The sequence below is a fragment of the Salmo trutta genome, chromosome 8 (genome assembly GCF_901001165.1).
Source record: "Salmo trutta chromosome 8, fSalTru1.1, whole genome shotgun sequence".
NCBI classification, from domain to species: Eukaryota; Metazoa; Chordata; class Actinopteri; order Salmoniformes; family Salmonidae; genus Salmo; species Salmo trutta.
In genome coordinates, this window is record NC_042964.1 from 13,612,365 (window position 1) to 13,634,536 (window position 22,172).

Here is a 22,172-nt window from a genome sequence, read left to right on the forward strand (position 1 = left end):
TGTTCTGAAATATATTTTTTTCATCTCGTTATGTTTTAGACCTGACTAAAATAAATAATAGATTCATTGTGATGGTTTATGTTCAATTATTTTATCAGACCGTTTTTAATGTGGATGTTCCAAAGGGGCTCATCAGCGGCTTGTACGTGTGGAGTCCTGGAGATGCTAAACCTGTTTATGTTAATTAACGGTCAATTACTGTGAGACCAGCAATCTTTTGCATAACAATAACCGTCTGACAAAATGTTATGGCCGCAACAGCCCCATCTCTACTGCAGTCCTGCTGATGTGGATTGGGGCATGTCCCGTCCTCTGCTTCCTGAAGTCAATAATCAACTCTCATGGTCACCCTCCTATACAGTAATATGAACCCAAGCCCTGTCGCACAGTAATTCTCTCCCAAAGCTGACACGGAGTCAAGGAAGAGGGAATGGTTATTATTACAAATGAAGCAGGGATAATCTCTTGTTATTTGAAAGGACTGGAGAGGTTTTGAGTTTCAAAAGGAACCATTGCTATGGACAATGACAGTATATGAGGAATGCTAGTCTTTTATGCATGTAAGAAACCTGTGAAGATTGTGTAACTGTAGGTTATCAACATTGCATAAGATAAAGACACACTCAAGTTAAACAAGTATAAAAAAAGTATGGGGTGGTAGATTTCCGTTTTTCCCTCACTTAACTGGACTCAGGTGGAGTGAGAACTCTCGACGTTGAGAATGAATGTGATCTTGTGTACTGTTTTGTTTCAGCAGACAGCCTTTTTTAACATCAGCAATTTCTCGTGATTGGAACATCAATTTTCACCTTGAAAAGAAACTTTGTGGCAGATTTAGTAGAGTATACTTGTTAGAAACCTGCCAAAGAAACAATCTGGCTTTAATATTACTTGTGGCAGATGAAAATTGAAGAGACTTAATATTTTCCACCATCCAAATGACAAGCTTATAATGTTTGGCAGTAGCTGCTGTGCTCTTATATTGAACAGTGCATTTGGCTGTGTTTCTACATCTTTCCAAAATGGCTGCAGAGGCTTCTACAGAATCTCAGGTTCGATCTAGTCAGAGCACAAGGATAATTCCGGAATCCCCTAAAGTACTCTGAGGTAAATTAATTCAGAGTCCATTATCCAGTAATTTCCATTTTAGCATGGCAAGCAGGCCTAGCGTGTTCTTGCAAAGGGAGTTTGAAATGTGCCAGGTAGTTTGTGGTTGGCAGTTTTGGAACCTGAGGGGGAGTTGGGATAGGTTGCACGCGGTCTACCTCCACCGCTACCTGACTCGCCCCACAAGTTATTCTGCTTCTCTATAAAGGAAATGTAAAATGGTTTAATATTCTGCACTTTTACTGATAATTCTGCCAGTGGAGTGCAGTGACAAAGGTGATAGTGTTGAATTTGTACGATTATTTTTTTCAATACATGGATGCCACCCCTGAATTTTAATCTTAGTCATGTCCGTGACGACTTGACAGTCAATCAGTAGAAGATGTAGGTCAACCAGATTTGTAAACAACTGACAAAAACAGATCAGAAACATAACCTTTCAGTGACTTGCTTAACGTAATCCACCAAACAGACCATTGTTTCCCCCGTCCCCCGTCTAAGACGCCACAGAACTGATCACGCCAAGCTGTCATTTTGAGAAAAAAAACACAGAACGACCATTAGGAATTAGAATCACAGAAAATGCTGAATTTGAGTTTGAAACGAGTTCAGAAAAATTGGTGCACTGTTTCACCCTTTGACAGCATTCCAGCACTACTCTTTGAGGAAATGGAAGGATCAGTAGATTGGGATTGGCTTTGGTGCTAAACTGTGGGCTGCCCCCACTGATGTTTGACACCGGTCATTTGGCTGGCACCGGCACCACCTTGGCATCATCAAGCCTGATCAAGGCATGGATAAATGTGAGCCAAAATGTTGCCTTGTTGAACACCCTCCCCCAGTCTGAACTGTGGTTAATCTGCTATTCCATAAGTTGTGATATTTTGCCCCTCTGTTGATTTACTATGGTCACCAACATCAAACAGTTGGGGTAAAGACCACAGCTAGTGTTGACGAAGGCAACAGCAGCATTTCAAAGTGAAACTTTTGGAAGGTATTTAGAGGGAAGAACAGAATTGACTGGGGAGAAATTATTAGTAGGGTAAAGGTACCGTCCGGAACAGTAAGCAAGTACAAAGATCCTCTCTCTTTTTCTGGCCTCTTACAGGTGGTCCAAGGTGATCCATTTGTGCCTCGCATTTATTACATTTTTTTAACCTTTTTTTTGACAGGGAGTCATACTGAGACCAAGGTCTCTTTCACAGATGCCCTATATACACATCAATACACACTACACAGGATAATACATTATACACATCAATATGCACATCAAGACACTAAAAGCAATACACAATCATATAAATCGAACACATTATTTAGTAGAAAGGCTCTCAATCAGCCTTTTTGAATTGCCATCGAGGCACCAATTCATCAAATTTTGAAGCTCATTCTTTTTTTTCGGCCTTACCCCTTTTCCATTTGTCTTTCAACACCCCTCTACAGGAAAGCCAATTTTGCAAATGCACATCAAAAGCAATAGCTAGGCTCCTGTGATCCATGTGTAGCCCTCCCAATCCCCCTCCAGCCAGATGACAGCTCCTGAACATCAAACAGCCCAGTCAGTTACCCAGCAGCCTTTGTATGGGGGCACAGGTGGCGACCTGCGAGGTCTTTAAAAACACAGACCGTAATGAGTGACTCGGCAGTGGTGGCGCAGGTGAGCGCTAGGTGCTAGCAGGTATCTGTGACCGTGCTGCCTCGAACTCAGTCCAGGACTAAGCGTGGCGGGGAGCCTTTGTGTGTGGGGCCCCTGGAGACCCACAGCTGTCAGTGACTGGGCCGAGGAGGCTTGATCAAATTTTTTTTTTTTGGGGGGGGGGAGTCTAGTGCCTCTGCCACAGGTGTCTGAGTGGGTGAGAGTCCCATGGGATATGGGGGAATTGTTGGCCATTGCAGTTATACTGTCTATAAAGAAGGACAATACAAGTACCATAGCACCAGGGGTCAACGGGGTGAGTAAGCGCCAGTGGGATTTCAGTTTAAGGACAGTCATACATTCTGCTAAAATTGTTGCTCAAAACTGGCTCTTGGGTATAGGCCTTACTCTTTGACCTTATGTTGTCTCTGAATGTACAGTGCATTCGGAAAGTATTCAGACCCCTTGAGTTTCTCCACATTTTGTTACATTACAGCCTTATCCTGAAATTGATTAAATTAATGTTTTTCTTCCTCAATCTACACACCATACCCCATAACCACAAAGTAAAAAAAAATGTTTAAACATTTTTGCAAATGTATTAAAAATAAAAAGTAAGTATTCAGACCCTTTGCTACGAGACTCGAAATTGAGCTCAGGTGCATCCTGTTTACATTCGTCATCCTTGAAATGTTTTTTACAACTTGATTGGAGTCCACCTGTGGTAAATTCAAATGATTGGACATGATTTGAAAAGGCACACACCTGTCTATATGAAGTCTCACAGTTGACAGTGTATGTCAGAGCAAAAACCAAGCAATGAGGTGGAAGGAATTGCCCGTAGAACTCTGAGACAGGATTGTGTCAAGGCACAGATCTGGGGAAGGGTGCTAAAACATTTCTGCAGCATTGAAGGTCCCCAAGAACACAGTGGCCTCCATCATTCTTAAATGGAAGAAGTTTGGAACCACCAAGATTCTTCCTAGAGCTGGCCACCCTGCAAAACTGAGCAATCGGGGGAGTAGGGCCTTGGTCAGGGAGGTGACCAAGAACCCAATGGTCACTCTGACATAGCTCTAGAATTCCTTTGTGGAGATGAGAGAACCTTCCAGAAGAACAACCATCTCTGCAGCACTCCATCAATCAGGCCTTTTATGGTAGAGTCGCCAGACGGAAGCCACTCCTCGGTAAAGGCACATGACAGCCCGCTTGGAGTTTGCCAAAAGGCACCGAAAGGACTCAGACCATGAGAAACAAGATTCCCCGGTCTGATGAAAGCAAGATTGAACTCTTCGGCCTGAATGCCAAGGGTCACGTCTGGAGGAAACCAGGCACCATCCCGACGGTGAAGCATGGTGGTGGCAGCAGCATCATGCTGTGGGGATGTTTTTCAGTGGCAGAGACTGGAAGACTAGTCAGCATCGAGGGAAAGATGAACGAAGCAAAGTACAGAGAGATCCTTGATGAAAATCTGTTCCAGAGCGCTCAGAACCTCAGACTGGGGGTCGAAGGTTCACCTTCCAACAGGACAACAACCCTAAGCACACAGCCAAGACAACGCAAGGGTGGCTTCGGGACAAATCTCTTAATGTCCGTGAGTGGCCCAGCCAGAGGCCGAACTTGAACCCGATTGAACATCTCTGGAGAGACCAGAAAATAGCTGTGCAGCGACGCTCCCCATCTAACCTAACAGAGCTTGAGAGGATCTGCAGAGAAGAATGGGAGAAACTCCCCAAATACAGGTGTGCTAAGCTTGTAGCGTCGTATCCAAGAAGACTCAAGGCTGTAATCGCTGCCAAAGGTGCTTCAACCAAGTAGTGAGTAAAGGGTCTGAGGACTTCTGTAAAATGTGATATTTCAGTTTTTATTTTTTATTTGTTTTCTAAAAACCCGTTTTTTGCTTTGTCATTATGGGTTATTGTGTGTATATTGATGAGGAAAAACATTAATTTAATAAATTTTAGAATAAGGCTGTAACCTAACAAAATGTGGAAAAAATCAAAGGGTCTGAATACTTTCCGAATGCACTGTACAAAGCTCTTATACAATCACCGGCCAGTTTTTATTTGGTACACCCATCTAGTACCGGGTCGGACCCCCCTCTGCTTCCAGAACAGCCCGAATTATCCGGGGAATTCTACAATGTGTCTGAAACGTTCAACAGGGATGTTGGTCTGCGCAGACGGGATGGTATCATGCAGTTGCTGCAGATTGGACGGCAGTACATTCGTGCTGCGAACAGCCTGTTACATCTCATCCCGAAGGTGGTCTATTGGGTTGAGGTCTGGGGACTGACCAGGCAACCCAAGTAAACTGAACTCGCTGTTCCAGACAATGTTTTTCCACTCCTCAGATGTCCAGTATTGGTGATCATGTGCTCACTGGAGCTGCTGCTGCTTCTTTTTTTGTCCCCAGATGTCAGAAAACATCGAGTGTATCCATAATTGTATAAATCAACCTTTCATATGAAGCTGTTTCTGCCAAAGGCTTTGTACCATTCGTTAAATGAGGGAGGGTCCTTCTCCCTCCAGTGTCTCAGTATGACTCTTTTGGTTGTGGTTAGAGCAACTTTTAGCCAGTTTAAACATGAGCTTCTCAGTCTATCAATATCTTTAGTGATATTCAGTAATAGCAAAGCAGGATTTGCAGGTAATCTTTTCCATTACATTCTGCCAAAAGGTATGCAAGCTTGGACAGTTACAGAACATATGGATAATGTCACCTGTACTTGACCGACATCTCCAGCGTAGACTGGATTCAATCAAACCTATTCTGTTCAACCTCAGAGGAGTCCTATAAATCCTACTGAACACTTTAAATGTAATCAGCTTGGACCGGGCATCTCTCATTGGACGGCGCATCTGTTGTACTATTTTATTCCATTCCTTCGCTCCAAAAGTTACCTCCCTGATCTTTTTCCCTTTTAGGGCCTTACAAGTTCCATTAAATCCACCTATAAGGTGGCTATATAGAAACCGTGCGGTATGTGGTAATTAGCAAAGGATTGCTATCTTAAGACTTCTATCAGAATTTACAGGGAATTTGTTTTTATTCTGTCCTACCTTAGGCATACAATGTCTAAACTGGAGATATCTCCAAAAGTCTTGTCTCTGTAAATTATACTTGGACCTTAGTTATTCAAAAGAAGTAAACAAGTATTCTTGATATAGACAACCAATGTTCTTTATCCCCTTTCTATTCAAATCTTTCCAGAAGACCACGTGTCCCCCTATTTTCAATTTAGGGTTGTTCCATAACGAAGCAGAGCTTGTCAGGAAAGGTGAAGGTTTCTCTCTCTTATGACTCTGACTCCATATATTATTGTATTGGACATTATTGGATTCTGCAGTCCCACCTTTTGTTGACTCAAATAATGTGATGCTCCGAGTGGGGCATTCAATTCCATGTCCTCCTAGATTGGCCTATTAGAGTTTTCAGTAAAGAGAGCACCTATTTGGGCAGCTACAAAGTCTTTTTGATACAGTTACGTGTTAGAGAACTTTAATCCTCCCTCCTCAGTCGTTGCCTGTGGTCTCGCTAGATTCATCCTGGCCCTTTTACCGGCCCATCCAAACTTAGCACTCATTTTGTCTATGGATTTAAAGGTATAGACAGGTATGAACAGTGGTAACATGCTGATGACATAATTCAGTTTAGGAGCTATGACTATCTTTATAATCTGTATCCTACCCCCATAATGAGATTTGTAGCTTATCCCAGCTCTTAAACTGGAGTTGAATTTTGTTCAGTAGTGGGTCAAGGTTTTATGAAGTCATGTTCTCTAGACCAGGATTTCAAGCGATCCCCAGGTACCTCAAGATTTAGGGACCCATTGAAACCTCCAGTCTGCATAAAGCAGTAGTTTATTCTCTCTACCTCCTATATTAACCCCTTTGATTGACGGATGCAGCCTAATTGCTTCGGGCAAATGGTTTTAATGCTATAATACATAGGAGAGGTGAGAGACTGTCGCCTTGTTTCGTGCCTTGTCCTACTAAAAATGGAGATGATCATAGTCCGTTAGTGACTAAATGATGTTATTTATTTATTTTACCCCTTTTTCTCCGTAATTGTGTGGATTCCATTTGGTAGTTAGTCTTGTCTCATCGCTGCGACTCCCGTATAGAACGCAGGAGAGGCACAACCCAGACAAGCCGCACTGCTTCTTGACACAATGCCCGCTTAACCTGGAAGCCAGCTGCACCAATGTGTCAGAGGAAACACCGTACACCTGGCGACCAACAGAGCCTGGATTCGAACCAGGATGCGATGCAGTGCCCTAGGCCACTGCGCCACTCGGGAGGACCTCGTTGTACATACAGATGAAGTCGGAAGTTTACATACGCCTTAGCCAAATACATTTAAACTCAGTTTTTCACAATTCCTGACATTTAATCTGAGTAAAAAGTCCCTGTCTTAGATCAGTTAGGATCACCACTTTATTTTAAGAATGTGAAATGTCAGAATAATAGTAGAGAATGATTTAATTTCAGCTTTTATTTATTTCATTATATTCCTAGTGGGTCAGAAGTTTACATACACTCAATTAGTATTTGGTAGCATTGCCTTTAAATTGTTTAACTTGGATAAAATGTTTAGCCTTACACAAGCTTCCCTCAATAAGTTGGGTGAATTTTGGCCCATTCCTCCTGACAGAGCTGGAGTAACTGAGTCAGGTTTGTAGGCCTTTTTGCTCGCACATGTGTTTTCAGTTCTGCCCACAAACTTTCTGTAGGATTGAGGTCAGGGCTTTGTGATGGCCACTCCAATACCTTGACTTTGTTGTCCTTAAGCCATTTTGCCACAACTTTGGAAGTATGCTTGGGGTCATTGTCCATTTGGAAGACCCATTTGCGACCAAGCTTTAACTTCCTGACGGATGTCTTGAGATGTTGCTTCAATATATCCACATAATTTTCCTGCCTCATGATGCCATCTATTTTGTGAAGTGTTCCAGTCCCTCCTGCAGCAAAGCACCCCCACAACATGATGCTGCCACCCCCGTGCTTCACGGTTGGGATGGTGTTCTTTGTCTTGCAAGCCTCCTCCTTTATCCTCCAAACATAATGATGGTCATTATGGGCAAATAGTTATATTATTGTTTCATCAGACCAGAGGACATTTCTCCAAAAGGTATGATCTTTGTCCCCATGTGCAGTTGCAAACCGTAGTCTGGCTTTTTTATGGCGGTTTTGGAGCAGTGGCTTCTTCCTTGCTGAGCGGCCTTTCAGGTTATGTCGATATAGGACTCGTTTTACTGTGGATATAGATACTTTTGTACCTGTTTCCTCCAGCATCTTCACAAGGTCCTTTGCTGTTGTTCTGGGATTGATTTGCACTTTTCACACCAAAGTATGTTCATCTCTAGGAGACAGAACGCGTCTCCTGCCTGAGCGGTATGACGGCTGCATGGTCCCATGGTGTTTATACTTGCGTACTATTGTTTGTACAGATGAACATGGTACCTTCAGGCGTTTGGAAATTGCTCCCAAGGATGAACCAGACTTGTGGAGGTCTACATTTTTTTTCTGAGGTCTTGACTGATTCCTTTTGATTTTCCCATGATGTCAAGCAAAGAGGCACACCTCCAATTGACTCAAATGATGTCAATTAGCCTATCAGAAGTTTTAATGACTCCAACCTAAGTGTATGAAAACTTCCGACATCAACTGTATGTTTAATAATATTCTGAAAGCCCTGTCCAAATCCAAATGTATTTAGAGTATAATGCAGGTAGTCCCAGCTCACCCGATCAAAGGCTTTCTCTGTGTCTAGGATAAGGCTGCCACTAAAGTATCCAAATCTTTTGCCTTCCAGATGACTTGTCAGATGAAGTTCTGCTTTTCAAAAATCCCGCCTGGTCTGGATTTATGATTTTCTTGATGATATGATTCACCCTCCATAGCCAGAAGTTTTGTAAACAATTTTCCATGACAATTTATCAAAGAAATTGGACGGTAGCTCCCACACTCATGGGGATTCTTTCCCTTTCTCAGTACTTTCATTTTTTCCTACTGTGTTATTGACTGTACGCTTGTTAATTCCATGTGTAACACTGTGTTGTTTTTTGTGTCGAACTGCTTTGCTTTATCTTGGCCAGGTCGCAGTTGTAAATGAGAACTTGTTCTCAACCGGCCTACCTGGTTAAATAAAGGTGAAATAAAATAAATAAATACAATTAGGGTGGTGCGTAGGTGGGAACTCAATCGATGTGTTAAATGTTTTCAATATTACTGAGCTAAGCTTCTCTGCAAACCTTTTATAGAAATCACTGGGTATCCCATCCAACCCTGGAGTTTTACCACTGGTGTTTGTCTTTTTTTGTTCAATTCCTCCAAAGTAATGGGGTGGTCCAGCCAGTTCCTGTTTTCCACTGTTAGTTTAGGAAGGTTCAAATTCTGAAAGAATGCCTCTGCTTTCTGCATATCTAAAGCACCGTCTGAAGTATAAAGTTCCTGATCAAAGTCTCGAAATATGTAGTTTATTTCTTTCTGATTGGTAATCAACTTGCCTGACTTATTTCTGATTCCACCTATTTGCAGATCTGTTTCTCTAGATTTCAATTGACTGGCCAACAGTTTTCCTGCCTTTTCACCTGATTTTTGTATCATCTCTGCTTCAGCTTTTTTACTGAATAAAGTATTCAGCTCGTATTTGGTTTTTGTCAGGTTTACCAGAGAAATGTTGTTAGGATTGGACCAATATTCCCTCTCCAGCGTTTTGAGCTCTGTTTCAAGTTTATCAATGTTCTGTTTATTTCATTTCTTTATAGCAGCTGATCGTTGTATCATTACTCCTCGTATGTGTGCTTTAAAAGCTTCCCAGACATGTCCCTGTTTCGCACTGTTTGTTTCAAAGAATGTCGTAATCTGTGTGTTCAGGATTTCACAAATCGCCTTGTTCTGTAAGAGGCTGTTGTTCATTCGCCAACATTTACAAATTGTATCTTTCTTTTCCTATTCCAACGGTCAGATCAATGGGCGCATGATCTGTCATAGCTATCGTGACCACACTGCAAGCACCCACTTTATCTATGAGGGAGTGCGAGATAAAGTAGTCAAAGTGTGAATAAACAGTGTGCCTATTCAAAAAGAAAGCGTAATCACGAGGGTTTGGGTTGATCAGTCTCCGTATATCAGTCACCAGCATCCTTACATAGTGTTTTAATTGCTTCTTGAGTTTTGGAGGTCCTGGTTAGACCAGTTTTGGATTTATATAAAAATGCATCAGGGACCTGATTATAGTCCCTCCCCCCTAGTACCAGAGGAAAATAACCAAAATCCAATATTATTTTGTTAAGTTGACAGAAGTCTGGGTCCTCCTCATTCAGAACATAAATATTCATATTATATTTTGGCCTGAAATCTATATAAGTGAAGTCAAGATTCGTCCCTCAATGTCCTTAAACTATTTTTCCACTTGAACATGTATACTTTTGGAAAATAGAATATACACCTCTTTTTGGGGGGGGTTGAATGTATTATGGCAGGTATTCCCAAACTGGGGTACGCGCAATGCCGTCGGAGGGTACGCCAAATAAAAATGTGAATCACTTTTTTTTAAATGCACATTTTATATTTTCCAACGGGGTTATGCATTTGGGTTAGTTTTTTTCTCTTTCCTGAGTAGCCTCGTTTCACTGCCAAAAATAAAATGAAACCATCTAGTGTTCAGCGAGATAACAACACAACGTCAAATACAGGTAGCCTAGTCAAATAATTAACCCAATCACATTAACCGTTACTCTCTCGCGGAATTTGCACTAACGGTCTGTATGTAGCCAAACGTAGCTGCTGCTCATGTTGGTATCTGTACTGATGGAGCAAAATCCATGACAGGGAGACGTAGTGGAGTGGTAACACGCGTGCAAGCAGTTGCTTCCGACGCCACTTGGATACACTGCAGCATCCACGAGAGGCTCTTGCTGCCAAGGGAATGCCTGACAGCTTGAAAGACGTTTTGGACGCTACAGTGTAAATGGTTAACTTTGTAAAAGCAAGCAAGGCCTCTGAACTCTCGTGTATTTTCTGCACTATGCAATGATATGGGCAGCGACCATGTAACACTTTTACAACTTTTACAACAAACGGAAGTGTGCTGGTTATCAAGGGGCAAAGTATTGACACGTTCTTTTAAATTGAGAGACGAGCTTAAAGTTCTCTTTACTGACCATTATTTTCACTTGTCTGACCGCTTGCATGATGACAAGTTTCTCACATGACTGCCCTATCTGGGTGATCTTTTTTCTCGCCTGAATGATCTGAATCCAGGATTATAGGGACTATATTCAATGTGCGGGACAAAATTGAGGCTATGATTAAGAAGTTAGAGCTCTTTTCTGTCTGCATTAACAAGGACAACACACAGGTCTTTCCATCATTGTATGATTTTTTTTGTATGCAAATGAAAAGCTTATGGACTTTGTCAAATGTGATATAGCGAAGCACCTGAGTGAGTTGAGTGCGCAATTACGCAGGTACTTTTCCGAAACAGACGACACAAACAACTGGATTCGTTATCCCTTTCATGCCCTGCCTTCAGTCCACTTACCGATATCTGAACAAGAGAGCCTCATCGAAATTGCAACAAGTTGTTCTGTGAAAATGTAATTTAATCAGAAGCCACTGCCAGATTCCTGGATTGGGCTGCGCTCAGAGTAATCTGCCTTGGCAAATCTCGTTGTTAAGACACTGATGCCCTTTGCAACCACATACCTATGTGAGAGTGGATTCTCGGCCCTCACTAGCATGAAAACTAAATACAGGCACAGACTGTGTGTGATAAATGATTTAAGACTGAGACTCTCCGATACAACCCAACATTGCAGAGTTATGTGCATCCTTTCAAGCACACCCTTCTCATTAACCTGTGGTGAGTTATTCACAATTTTCGATGCATAAATAAGGTTTTATATGTAAGATGGTTAAATAAAGAGCAAAATTATTGATTAGTATTATTATATTATTATTTGTGCCCTGGTCGTATATGAGCTCTTTGTTACTTCCCACGAGCCAGGGTTGTGACAAAAACAAATTCTTATGTTTAATAAATGTATCGTATAGCGTGTGTGTGTGTGGCAAGGTTACAATGATGGCAAAAAAACTACATTTGAGAGCGTGCTGATCCTGGTGCTAGAGGGGGTACGCAGCTGGAGGTTGAATGTTTGAAGGGGTACGGGACTATAAAAAGTTTGGGAATCACTGTAATAGGGTAAGCACCGCCCACCCATCTGTCTCCCACCCTTTTCCAGAAGGAGGGTCTCATGGAGCATAATCACGTCTGTGTGTTTTTGTTTAAGAAAATTCAATACCTTTCGTCTTTTTAGAATATGAACCTAATCCGTTCACATTCCATAACGTAATTTTAATCACATTGGTCAGGTCTGAAAGGTTGTAAATATACTATTACCAAAACACGACGACTATTAAAGTATTTTAAATCAATGCCATTCGGATAGACTTTGCTTTTGAATCAAAGAAAGTGAACGACTGGTAGTGAACCCCACATAGAACATTAAACTTCCGATAGAACAAATATGTCATCAACATATCCCAAACCCACGTGATACAAAACAAATGTAAAAATCGCCCTCCCCTAAACCAGGCCTTCATCCGTGTGTGAAGTGTCCCGAGGACTTCCCAGCACTGACGCTCCAACCAGAATAAGGACGTTTTACCAACGCCAAATACAGGCATGACCATATACATTTTGATATGACAGCGATGACATGTCATAGAAATGACATGGGTCAACCCAAAACATTGGACATAAAGACAGGCTGCTCATTATACTCCCAAAAAGAGATTCTCTCTCATGAACTGTCTAATTCCATGAGGCAGGAATGTAAGCAGAGAACCAACACCAAAGGGTGACCGATATAGGTCATAATAATGATACTTTGGGTTGTGCCCATCATGGCATGAACATGCGAGTGAAGAAAAAAAAAAAGGAAATGTTTATCCCTACTATGACCATAAAACAAATGATATGCTTGGCCTAGATTCCTGCTCAATCTAGTACTATAATGATGTCAACTGTAAACCAGAAAGATAAATTGTAGGCAGCATTCACAGCATAAACACTCAGTGAGACTATTACTCAAAACATAGGAAGTTCTATCAGCTTAGAGAAAACTGGTAGTCAATCCGTGATGAACCACCGCCATCATGGGGATCTTCCATAGCCTACCACGCTACTCAGATCGTTTGGCCTCATTGACGTCCGCGACACACTTCTGTGCCTCTTTTGGATCTGTGAAACGACGAAGTGATCCTCTCACAGTAACCCAGAACACGGCAGGGTGTTGCAAGGAGTATTTCAGTCCCCGTTTCATGCACATATGTCTCACCTCCGTGAACGCTTTTCTCTTGTCCTGATCCTCCTTGGAGAAGTCAGGGAAAAACTCCACCTTTGTCCCTTTCCAGTGAAAAGTCCTAAGTTCTTTTGCTCTGAGCCCGACCTTGTCTGTCTCACAATCCACTGTATTTATGTTGATTTCGGGAACCCCTTTGATCTTGAAGTGTGTTTCTTCGACTGTAATTTTCTATTTATTTGAGGCTTGAGAAAATATCTTTATGTGTTATTAGATGCGTAAAAAATTAGGTATTACTCATTGGGGAATGGTATTTTTGGATCAAGTTGGCTGCAAATATTCATATGTGTTGATTGCAGTATGCCGTGACACGAACCAGACGTTCTTTGTTGTGCGCTTGATGTTTAGTTTGCCTTTTTACTTTCTTGTGGCTTACCCTTCGTTTGTCTTTCACAGGGACATGCGGAACAACATCATCAGCCTTATCGAACCGGGGGCTTTTCTTGGATTGCTCGCACTCAAAAGACTGTGAGTATTATCAATATCACCATCAGCAATCAATCATTTTCATTTTAATCAAATTTGTCATTTTCTTGGCAGATGGACGAGTCATGGGCTGAACGGTTTTAAACATGCGTCTAAGCCGATCCTCTATTGCTCAACATCAGATTAATTATACAGCATCCATAACGCACCATGTCCAAAACTGTTGTATAAAAGAAAGAAAAAAAACAACACACTGTTGTATATGCTCCCACAATGCAACATTTCGACCGAACGGTCTTTGCCAGGTTTCGACAATACTCTTGGCCCTATCTGTTGTTTATGGTATAGAGGCAATTGCTAACTCTCTGTGTCTAGCCTATCCAGTCTATATAAGCGACTGCTGTAAACGCTCAGACACACTGGTAGGATTGTCAAACGTCTGCCTGGCAACAGTACTTAGCGCCTTTGAACAGAGTGTCGGCAGTCGATCTCTTGTGTGTTCATACAGCAAAGTCGTCAGCCACTCGCCCTTTGTTAAAATACTCCAAACCAGAAGGTGGCAGTAGCTTTGTTTGGCAATGCATATCCGTGGGTATTGCTAATGGTCTAGATTCCAAGCTGTCTGCGATTTTAATTGTTATTTTGTAAAAAGTCCTTATTATATTAGCCAGGTGGCCACAGCTAGATCACTACCTAGCAAGATGACGAAGAAACAATTTCATTCACGCTCCATTATCCCATACTGCCAGTGGCAGCCAAGAGCCAAATGTTTAGCTAACAAGCTAATGTTAGCATATTCGTTAGCTAGCACAGCATAGCTGGCTAGCTAAGGACACTGCACTAACTCGGCAGCTAACACAGGCAGCTGATCATGGAAACTAGCTAATCCATTGTGATTTAATTATAATCTCAATTCTAGATACAGTGGTTATCTAGCTTGGAAGAAGTATTTAGTGTTTTGTGCATTGCGTCTGTGCACTTAGCTAGCTACCATCCCAAAGCCTACATTGAATATGAAGTATGACTGTCACCCGTGGATGTGCGGAGAAAATACCCCTTTTATTTTGCTCTCCCACGTGGGGGTTCGTGCTCTCTGATTGGCTCAAAGTAAAGTTGTTGGCCACTGACGAGCTTAGTGATTTTACAAGTAAAATCGGTACGTTCATTGCTACCGGTTTCGGCAGGTATCGCTTTTGTTCTAGCAAGAGAAGGAACGGCCTCCCACTGTGATAGACTGCCGATAGGTACTTATCGGCAGTGCGATTCTCTGTGTGTTTTAATGCTTCAAGCAATGTTCTATTCAGTTCTCCAGTCCACTTGGGCCCTTGCCAGGGACCACTTGAGACTGCATGAGGCCCTATCTACGTTCACACATTCATGGAAAGGGGAATGGATGGGCATGTGCGTGGGTCTGTGTGTCTGTGCTAGAGAGAGCGCGTATGAGTGTGTTTGTGCCTGTGCACTCTTCTGAGTGTTTGTGTGTCTCTGTCTGTGTGTATGCGCCGTTGTGTATTGCAATCATCTTATACCTGCCGGTCCTTGCCAACATAAACTATAGTTTGGATGCTAGTGCGGAGCTGTGAGTGAGACAGGAAGGTTGTCATCGCCTTGGCTTGGGCAGAGCTTCATTTCCCCTTGTCAAGTCTCAACCATTTTACAACCAACTGTAGAATTATATTCCCTAAACTTATAGCTAACTGTATTTCCCTCAGCTAACCTATAAATCATTCAGCCAACAGCTATTTCATCTTGCATGCTCCTGTATAACACAATGTCAACGTTGGGTCGAAATGAATTGATCAGAAACACTGGATATCCACTGATTATCAATGCATCAATATAATGTGTTTATGGTCAGAAGACACAGCAGTCTTTGCACATAATTAAACATGTTTGTCAGTGGAAATATACTGCACAGACAGGTTGTCAGGAGGTGGTTAAATCATTCATTTGCTCCCGTCTCTGGCTGCGTCTCCAACATATCGCTTACAACATATTCCTCAACTAGCAAAAGTGCGAAAGGAGTAGGTGAGGTAAAAGGAGACTTGAACTTGGGCCTGGTGCTGTAAACAGAAGCCCTGTGGTGACTGCTGGCATGCAGTGCACCTACCCTCCAGCCCGCCCTCTTCTGCTTCTGGAAAAGGGTGATGGAGTTAATTGACAGGGAGGACATGAAAATACACGCTCCCTCTCTCTTCCAATGCAGTCAGTAGCGAAGGCGCCCGACAAAGACTGTGTTCTCTCTCTCTTAGCCTCAGCCAATCTTTAATTTCTCCCATCTGTCCCTGTACCTCACTTCAAAGAGCCTAATTAGATTTTCGCTCGTTTTTAAGACTCTAGCGACTTGGCCAAACCGAGGCTGCTTGCCTCTTTTATTCGTCTTGTCGGAGAGAGGAGAGCGATGTCAGACTTGACATTTTTCTTGAAGTTTCTCTTGAAGAAACAGACAAGTTCAATGCATGCTACAATGTATTACTTCACCCCTTTTCATTGTCATCATTTGTAATGAATCGAAACGTAGGCCAATGTCCATTCCAGTGTACATTGTTAGGAAATGTTATCCTATTTCAACCCAGCTGGACACTGACGGACACGAGCTGCAACTGATCCGCTCCCACTGTAGTAAATAAAAAGCAACTCGTTTTGAGGGTTGCTTTGGACACGTCATGGGGACAAACATCTGATCTGGGATCAGTCACATGGTGCCTGGTCCCAGCTGTTTGGGGCTGACTGGCTAGGGGTGGTGGAGTAGATACTGTAATACCCTGGGGGGAGAGAGCCCAAGGGGAGGCTAGCTCCAACCCTGTTTTACCACCTGATACAGCTAGTCAAGGTCCTGATGTGCAGAAAGTAGGTCTAGACTCAGGTGCGACGTGTCCATAAATCAGCTGCATTCAGCTAAATGTATACTTTGTCAATAGAGCCGTAAGATGCCTATGACGTGACAAAGCACATTTTCGCTGGATGCAACCCATTCATGTATCTCCAGGGTGAAGTTTCCCCTATCTACAGATCTAGGATCAGTCTCCCTTCCCCCAATCCGGACGTTAAACGTTAGTGGGGGAAATGGAAAATGGACCCAAGATCAGTGTCTAGGGGCAAGTTCAAGCTACAAGCCCCTACTGGCCTCTCCAGGGCCTTACCACCCGGCGGCAACCGCTACATTCCACCAACAGCTGAACAGTCACTGACCCTGTCTTGTTACTTACACACCAGTCTATTTTTGTATCTGCTCATATCACAACAGACCGCTTGCTCTGGGTCTGCTGTAATGTTGAGCGCTGCCGCTACTTTCATGGACAGACCACAAGCTTAAAAAAAAACAACATTTTTTGGGATGATGGTGGCTATGATTATAGGTGACCATGTCGACAATGTAATTTGTGAGAGATGGACATTTTCACCTTATGTGGGCTGCTTTGACGTCACACTGCACTCCCAACTGCAAAGCACTGGACCATGTCTAGTGCTGTGTCATGGCAGCATTGGCAGGGTGGGAGTTTATCCCTTTAGCTAAGGGAGTTCCACCCCTGTAGGTGATCCTCCTCAGACACGGGATGCCAGCATGACTTCTTGGCAGCCCCTGAAAGGTTTTTCCCAGGCCAGGCGGAACTAACCACCTCACTCAGTAAATTCCCCAGCTGCCACCCTCCCTAGGAACCACAACAATAATTAGACCAACACCAGGATGTTTACGTAATGCTCTCCACACTTATTTTCTAAGCATTTAAGTGTCTGATGCTGCCCTGGCATTAGGCCTTGGGCTCGGGTTGTAGCTTGCAGCTAGCAGGGTCTAGTTTGTAGGGTATTGTGAGGCCTCTTCTGGCCGTTCCAATGTTACACTTGAGTCATTTGTTTACGTTAGAGTCGTTTAGCAGATGCGTTTTATCCAGCTGTAACTGCTTGCATATACACCCACAACCTTGATTTTATACATGGTTGTTTCGAACTGCCTTCCTACATCATTTCTTCTAGTTTGAACTATCTTTGAGTTGATCAAAATCATATTTTCACAAGGTTGACTAAATAAAATCCTTGCCCAAACATGGTTTCTTCAAAGATCGATATTACTGCCTGATGTTTGGCAGACTCTGTGTCAGGTCCTGGTGAAAAAGACACACTTTGATGTGTATGACATCAATCATAATACATTAATTTCAACTAGTATAGTGTGTTACTAACAGCTTTGATGTGAAAGCCGCCTCGGGGCGAACACAGACATCGTCTCAAATCACCTTGAAAAGTTGTAAAACTGACAGACCTGGATTTTTCAATCCCTGCCTCTGCCCCAACCTGTTTCTGCGAATGACATCACCAGTCTGGTAATTGAGTTGACAGTTTTCTCCACTTTTTGATTTGTTGAGCTACAATGTGGATTTATTAGAATTCGCTGAGTCACCACATGATGTCAATTGACTCTAGTCATGAATTTCATGCTGTTTGTACAATTTGCGATGGCATATTACGTTTCTTAGACTATTGCTGCTGTTTGACTTGAGTAAATCAGGACGGAATATAACCAGAATCTCCATTTGTTTTGCTTTCTCCAGAGACCTGTCCAACAATCGCATTGGCTGCCTCAACATGGACATATTCAAAGGCCTCACAAGTCTAGTTCGACTGTAAGTAGTAGTTCTTTTTATTTTATTACTTTGTTTAAATACACCAGATCCATAGTATTATTTTTCTTTGAAAACTGTTTGCATTTTCCCCCTATCCATTCTAAAAATAAGTCATTGATAAGGACATTCATGTGAAAGTGACATATCTGGCTCCAACGCCCTAATAGTAATTGCCCTGCTCAGAAAATGGTGGCAGCCAGGTGCTGTGATATTAGCATAATACCCATGGTTCCCCCACGGGTCTCAGTGCCACAGCTGCAACACATTATTCAATGTCCTTTTCCTTACGATGCAAAGGTGAGGATTAAGATATTCCTGGACATCTCAGTGGACTTGCCAATGACAGGTTGTGTTTGGGTCCTGATTGTGTGATGTGACAGATTGGCATACTTGATTTGATTTGTTATAGATGATTGATAGCCTTCATCTTGTCCTTTAAGAAACCTTTCAGGAAACATGTTTTCATCGCTGGCCCAAGGGACGTTTGACAGCTTGGCGTCATTGAAGACTTTGTAAGTATGCTTTAGAGTTGAGGCACTGCAACGCTATTCAATGACACCCTGTGGCAGTGTAGTGGGTTTTCTATCCGGGCTACTTTAAAGAGTGTAGTACAATACCCTGTTGTAGAAATGCACCAATAAGTGCAATCTGTAACTTTTATTTCCTGGTTCGCAACTCAAGGTACTGCAAACACATTCAGCCAAGAAGCAAAACAAAGATTCAAATGGTTCCATCCACCAAGGGCCTAACCCTCAGTTTAGAAACAATTGCAGAGAGGCAATAAAAAGGAGAATACAGCATAGAAAGTAGGTTATCGAACGGGGGATCGAACGGGACAATCACTTTTGACTGGAAATGAAACTGAAAGTAATGCTCCTTTTTGAACTCTGTCTGTCCCCACGTTACCTCAGGGAGTTCCAGACGTCGTACCTGCTGTGCGACTGCAACCTGCTTTGGCTGCTGCACTGGATCAAAGACAACAACGTGGGGGTGAAGGACACCAGCTGCTCATACCCCCGCTCCCTGCAGGGCCAGCTCATCACCTCCACCAAGCCTGAGCTGTTCACCTGTGGTAAGGATACACACACACACACCTGGTCCAACAACTACTCATCACCTTAAAGCCCTTAAGCTCCACGTACATACAAAGTTTCGTGAGAGCACACACACACACACACACACACACATTCCTGTTACTCCCTACACCTTACATCACCTTGTTCAAACCAGAGCTCCTAGTAAGAGACTACCTTTTGATGTGTACACACACATCTTCAAACTCTAGCACAGTCACGCATAACCACGCCCACACGTCTGATCTCCTTACTTCGACCTCACATGAACACACTTTTACATGCCATCAGTCGTTAGCACGCTGTCGTCCAAGACAGAATAGATGGACGTACAACCTCTAGCATTTGGCTCTGCACTCAATTTTGAGTTCAGAATCACCTTTATTCGCCAAGTAGCTGCCTTTACACATGCTCAGAGTTGTACTTGATATATGCTGCTAGTGATCGACTACATTTAGAGACGGACAGACAACGGAATTGACATACATTATATACAAATAGGTAGAGTGAGTATAGAGCTATTAGATTTTTTATTTTTTTTATTTAACCTTTATTTAACTAGGCAAGTCAGTTAAGAACAAGTTCTTATTTACAATGACGGCCTACCAATTGTGCTGAGCCAATTGCTGGGCCAATTGTGCGCCACCCTATGGGACTCATAGAGGGCATAGTCCTTTAGTTGCTGGTGTTTTTGGGGAATGGGAGTTGGGAGTTGTCCAATGGTACAGGCGATAAGGGAAGGGCCAGCAGTACGGAGCACTGCAGTGTTTTGTTTGTGCTTGCCCTGTCTTATCAGTTTGGCACTCTTCACTGCACGGGTTAGGAAATACGTGACACAGCTTTCACAAGTGGAGACACATGACTGAGTGACAAATAGGTACCAACGTTTGACTATTGAAGGGATCCCCTTTTTATTTTATTTTATTTCACATTTATTCAACCAGGTAGGCCAGTTGAGAACAAGTTCTCATTTACAACTGCGACCAGGCCAAGATAAAGCAAAGCAGTGCGACACAAACAACATCACAGTGTTACACATGGGATAAACAAATGTACAGTCAATAACACAATAGAAAAAGTCTATGCACAGTGTGTGCAAATGTAATAAGATTAGGGAGGTAAGGCAATAAATAATTACAATTTAACATTAACACTGGAGTGATATATGTGCAGATGATGTGCAAGTAGAGATACTGGGGTGCAAAAGAGCAAAAAACGAAAAACAATATGGGGATGAGGTAGTTGGGTGTACTATTTACAGATGGGCTTCACTTCACCCCTGGCTTCACCCCTGAGGAGAAGAATTATGTTGTGAACAAATAACTTGAATTAACCCAATCCTACCCAGACATGCAGTCTAGAGAGAGAGAGACACACACACACACACACACACACACACACACACACACACACACACACATTGAAAAAGGTCTATACAAATGCACTAAAATGTAACCCCCATACTCCCCTACCCTCCAGATGCACCCCTGGAACTGCCTTCCTTCCAGCTGACTCCGTCCCAGCATCAGATCGTGTTCCAGGGCGACAGCCTGCCCTTCCAGTGCCAGGCCTCGTTCGTGGCGGAGGACATGCAGGTGCTGTGGTACCAGGACGGCCGCATGGTGGAGCCCGACGCAGCCCAGGGCATCTTCATCGAGAAGAGCATGGTACAGAACTGCTCCCTCATCGCCAGGTAAGGGGGACGGTACTGGTGGGCGGGTGGGTGTATAGATAGAAGACAGTGGTAATGAGAACGGCACCCTTAGATGAATACAGTGGTTCCCCCCCAAGGTTTCTTCCTCCAGGGAGTTTTTCCTCACCACTGCTGCTGCTTGGAGGTTAAGGCAAGGTAACTGTCAAGCACTTGCTGACAAATGTTATTGTTAAAAGGGCTATGTAAATAGGATTTGATTGATTGTTTCCACAAAGCACAAGTGACCTAACCCTCTTTAAATCAGCTAAGCAGTAGGCCGCAAGAGACAGCTGGGGTACCACTTTTGGACTGGAAATGAAAATGACAGATTGTGCATTTAAACATCTGATGCAAATGGTGCCTCTCGTCATTCACGGTTAAAGCGGTCTACTCTCTCTTTCCGTCTTCGGCAGTAATGTTTGATTTACTTGTTCCCCTCTGTTCCTTACTCAGTGCGTTGACCATCTCCAACATCCAGCCTGCTTCAACTGGGGACTGGGAGTGTCGCGTCAGGACCAGCCGAGGGAACACCACCCGTACCGTCCACATTGTGGTTCTGGAGAGCTCCGCCAAGTACTGCCCACCCGACAGGGTGTCCAACAACAAGGGAGACTTCAGGTGAGGGGGTGTTACTTTCACCATCACATTTTACGCTACACTAGGTTATTATTAGTCGGTATTCTGTCTGTGAAATTTTTCAGGTAAATGTTTGTAGTTGTATTAATCTATCTTATGAATCGAATATATTCATCTATTGTATTAATATATATCTACTGTCTTATTTAAATCAGGTATTTGTTTCATTTTAATAGGCTTGTTGAGGTAAACAAGTTTGTACCAGACAGTTATTTTTGGAACAAACTCAGCTCTGTGGCACCACCTAGTGGCTGAATATTAGACTTGCTGTTAGTAGTCAAATCTGGGTCGTATTCATTAGGCACCAACCTTACTAACCTGAACTTCCAATAGTTTCGTTTGTACACTGTTTTGGTATGTTTTGCCACGGTGTGCACTAATGAATACCAACCAGTTGAGTGACTGGCAAAAGCATTTAATCCATTGAGTGAATAAGTAGTACTGGGCAGGAACTTAAGCTCTCCACAGTTTTCAATGATGATGTTGAGCTCAGTAAACCGCTGTTGCGGATAAGTAATCACATGTTCCTGGAACACATCATGTGAATCATGCCACCGCACTGTGGCAAACCCACCCTTCTGAGACGTCACTCACTCTCTCTCTGTCC

The 22,172-nt window shown here is 42.9% G+C and overlaps 1 protein-coding gene across 1 annotated transcript in view; it reads left to right on the forward strand.

Annotated features, from left to right (window-relative positions):
- Positions 1 to 22,172, forward strand: part of LOC115198251 (adhesion G protein-coupled receptor A3) — a 61,526-nt gene that overhangs the window by 28,545 nt on the left and 10,809 nt on the right. The window contains exons 3-8 of the mRNA XM_029760057.1: positions 13,512 to 13,583; positions 18,092 to 18,163; positions 18,604 to 18,675; positions 19,075 to 19,235; positions 20,716 to 20,929; positions 21,383 to 21,547. Coding sequence (XP_029615917.1) covers positions 13,512 to 13,583; positions 18,092 to 18,163; positions 18,604 to 18,675; positions 19,075 to 19,235; positions 20,716 to 20,929; positions 21,383 to 21,547 — 756 coding nt within the window. The remainder of the gene's footprint in view (positions 1 to 13,511; positions 13,584 to 18,091; positions 18,164 to 18,603; positions 18,676 to 19,074; positions 19,236 to 20,715; positions 20,930 to 21,382; positions 21,548 to 22,172) is intronic.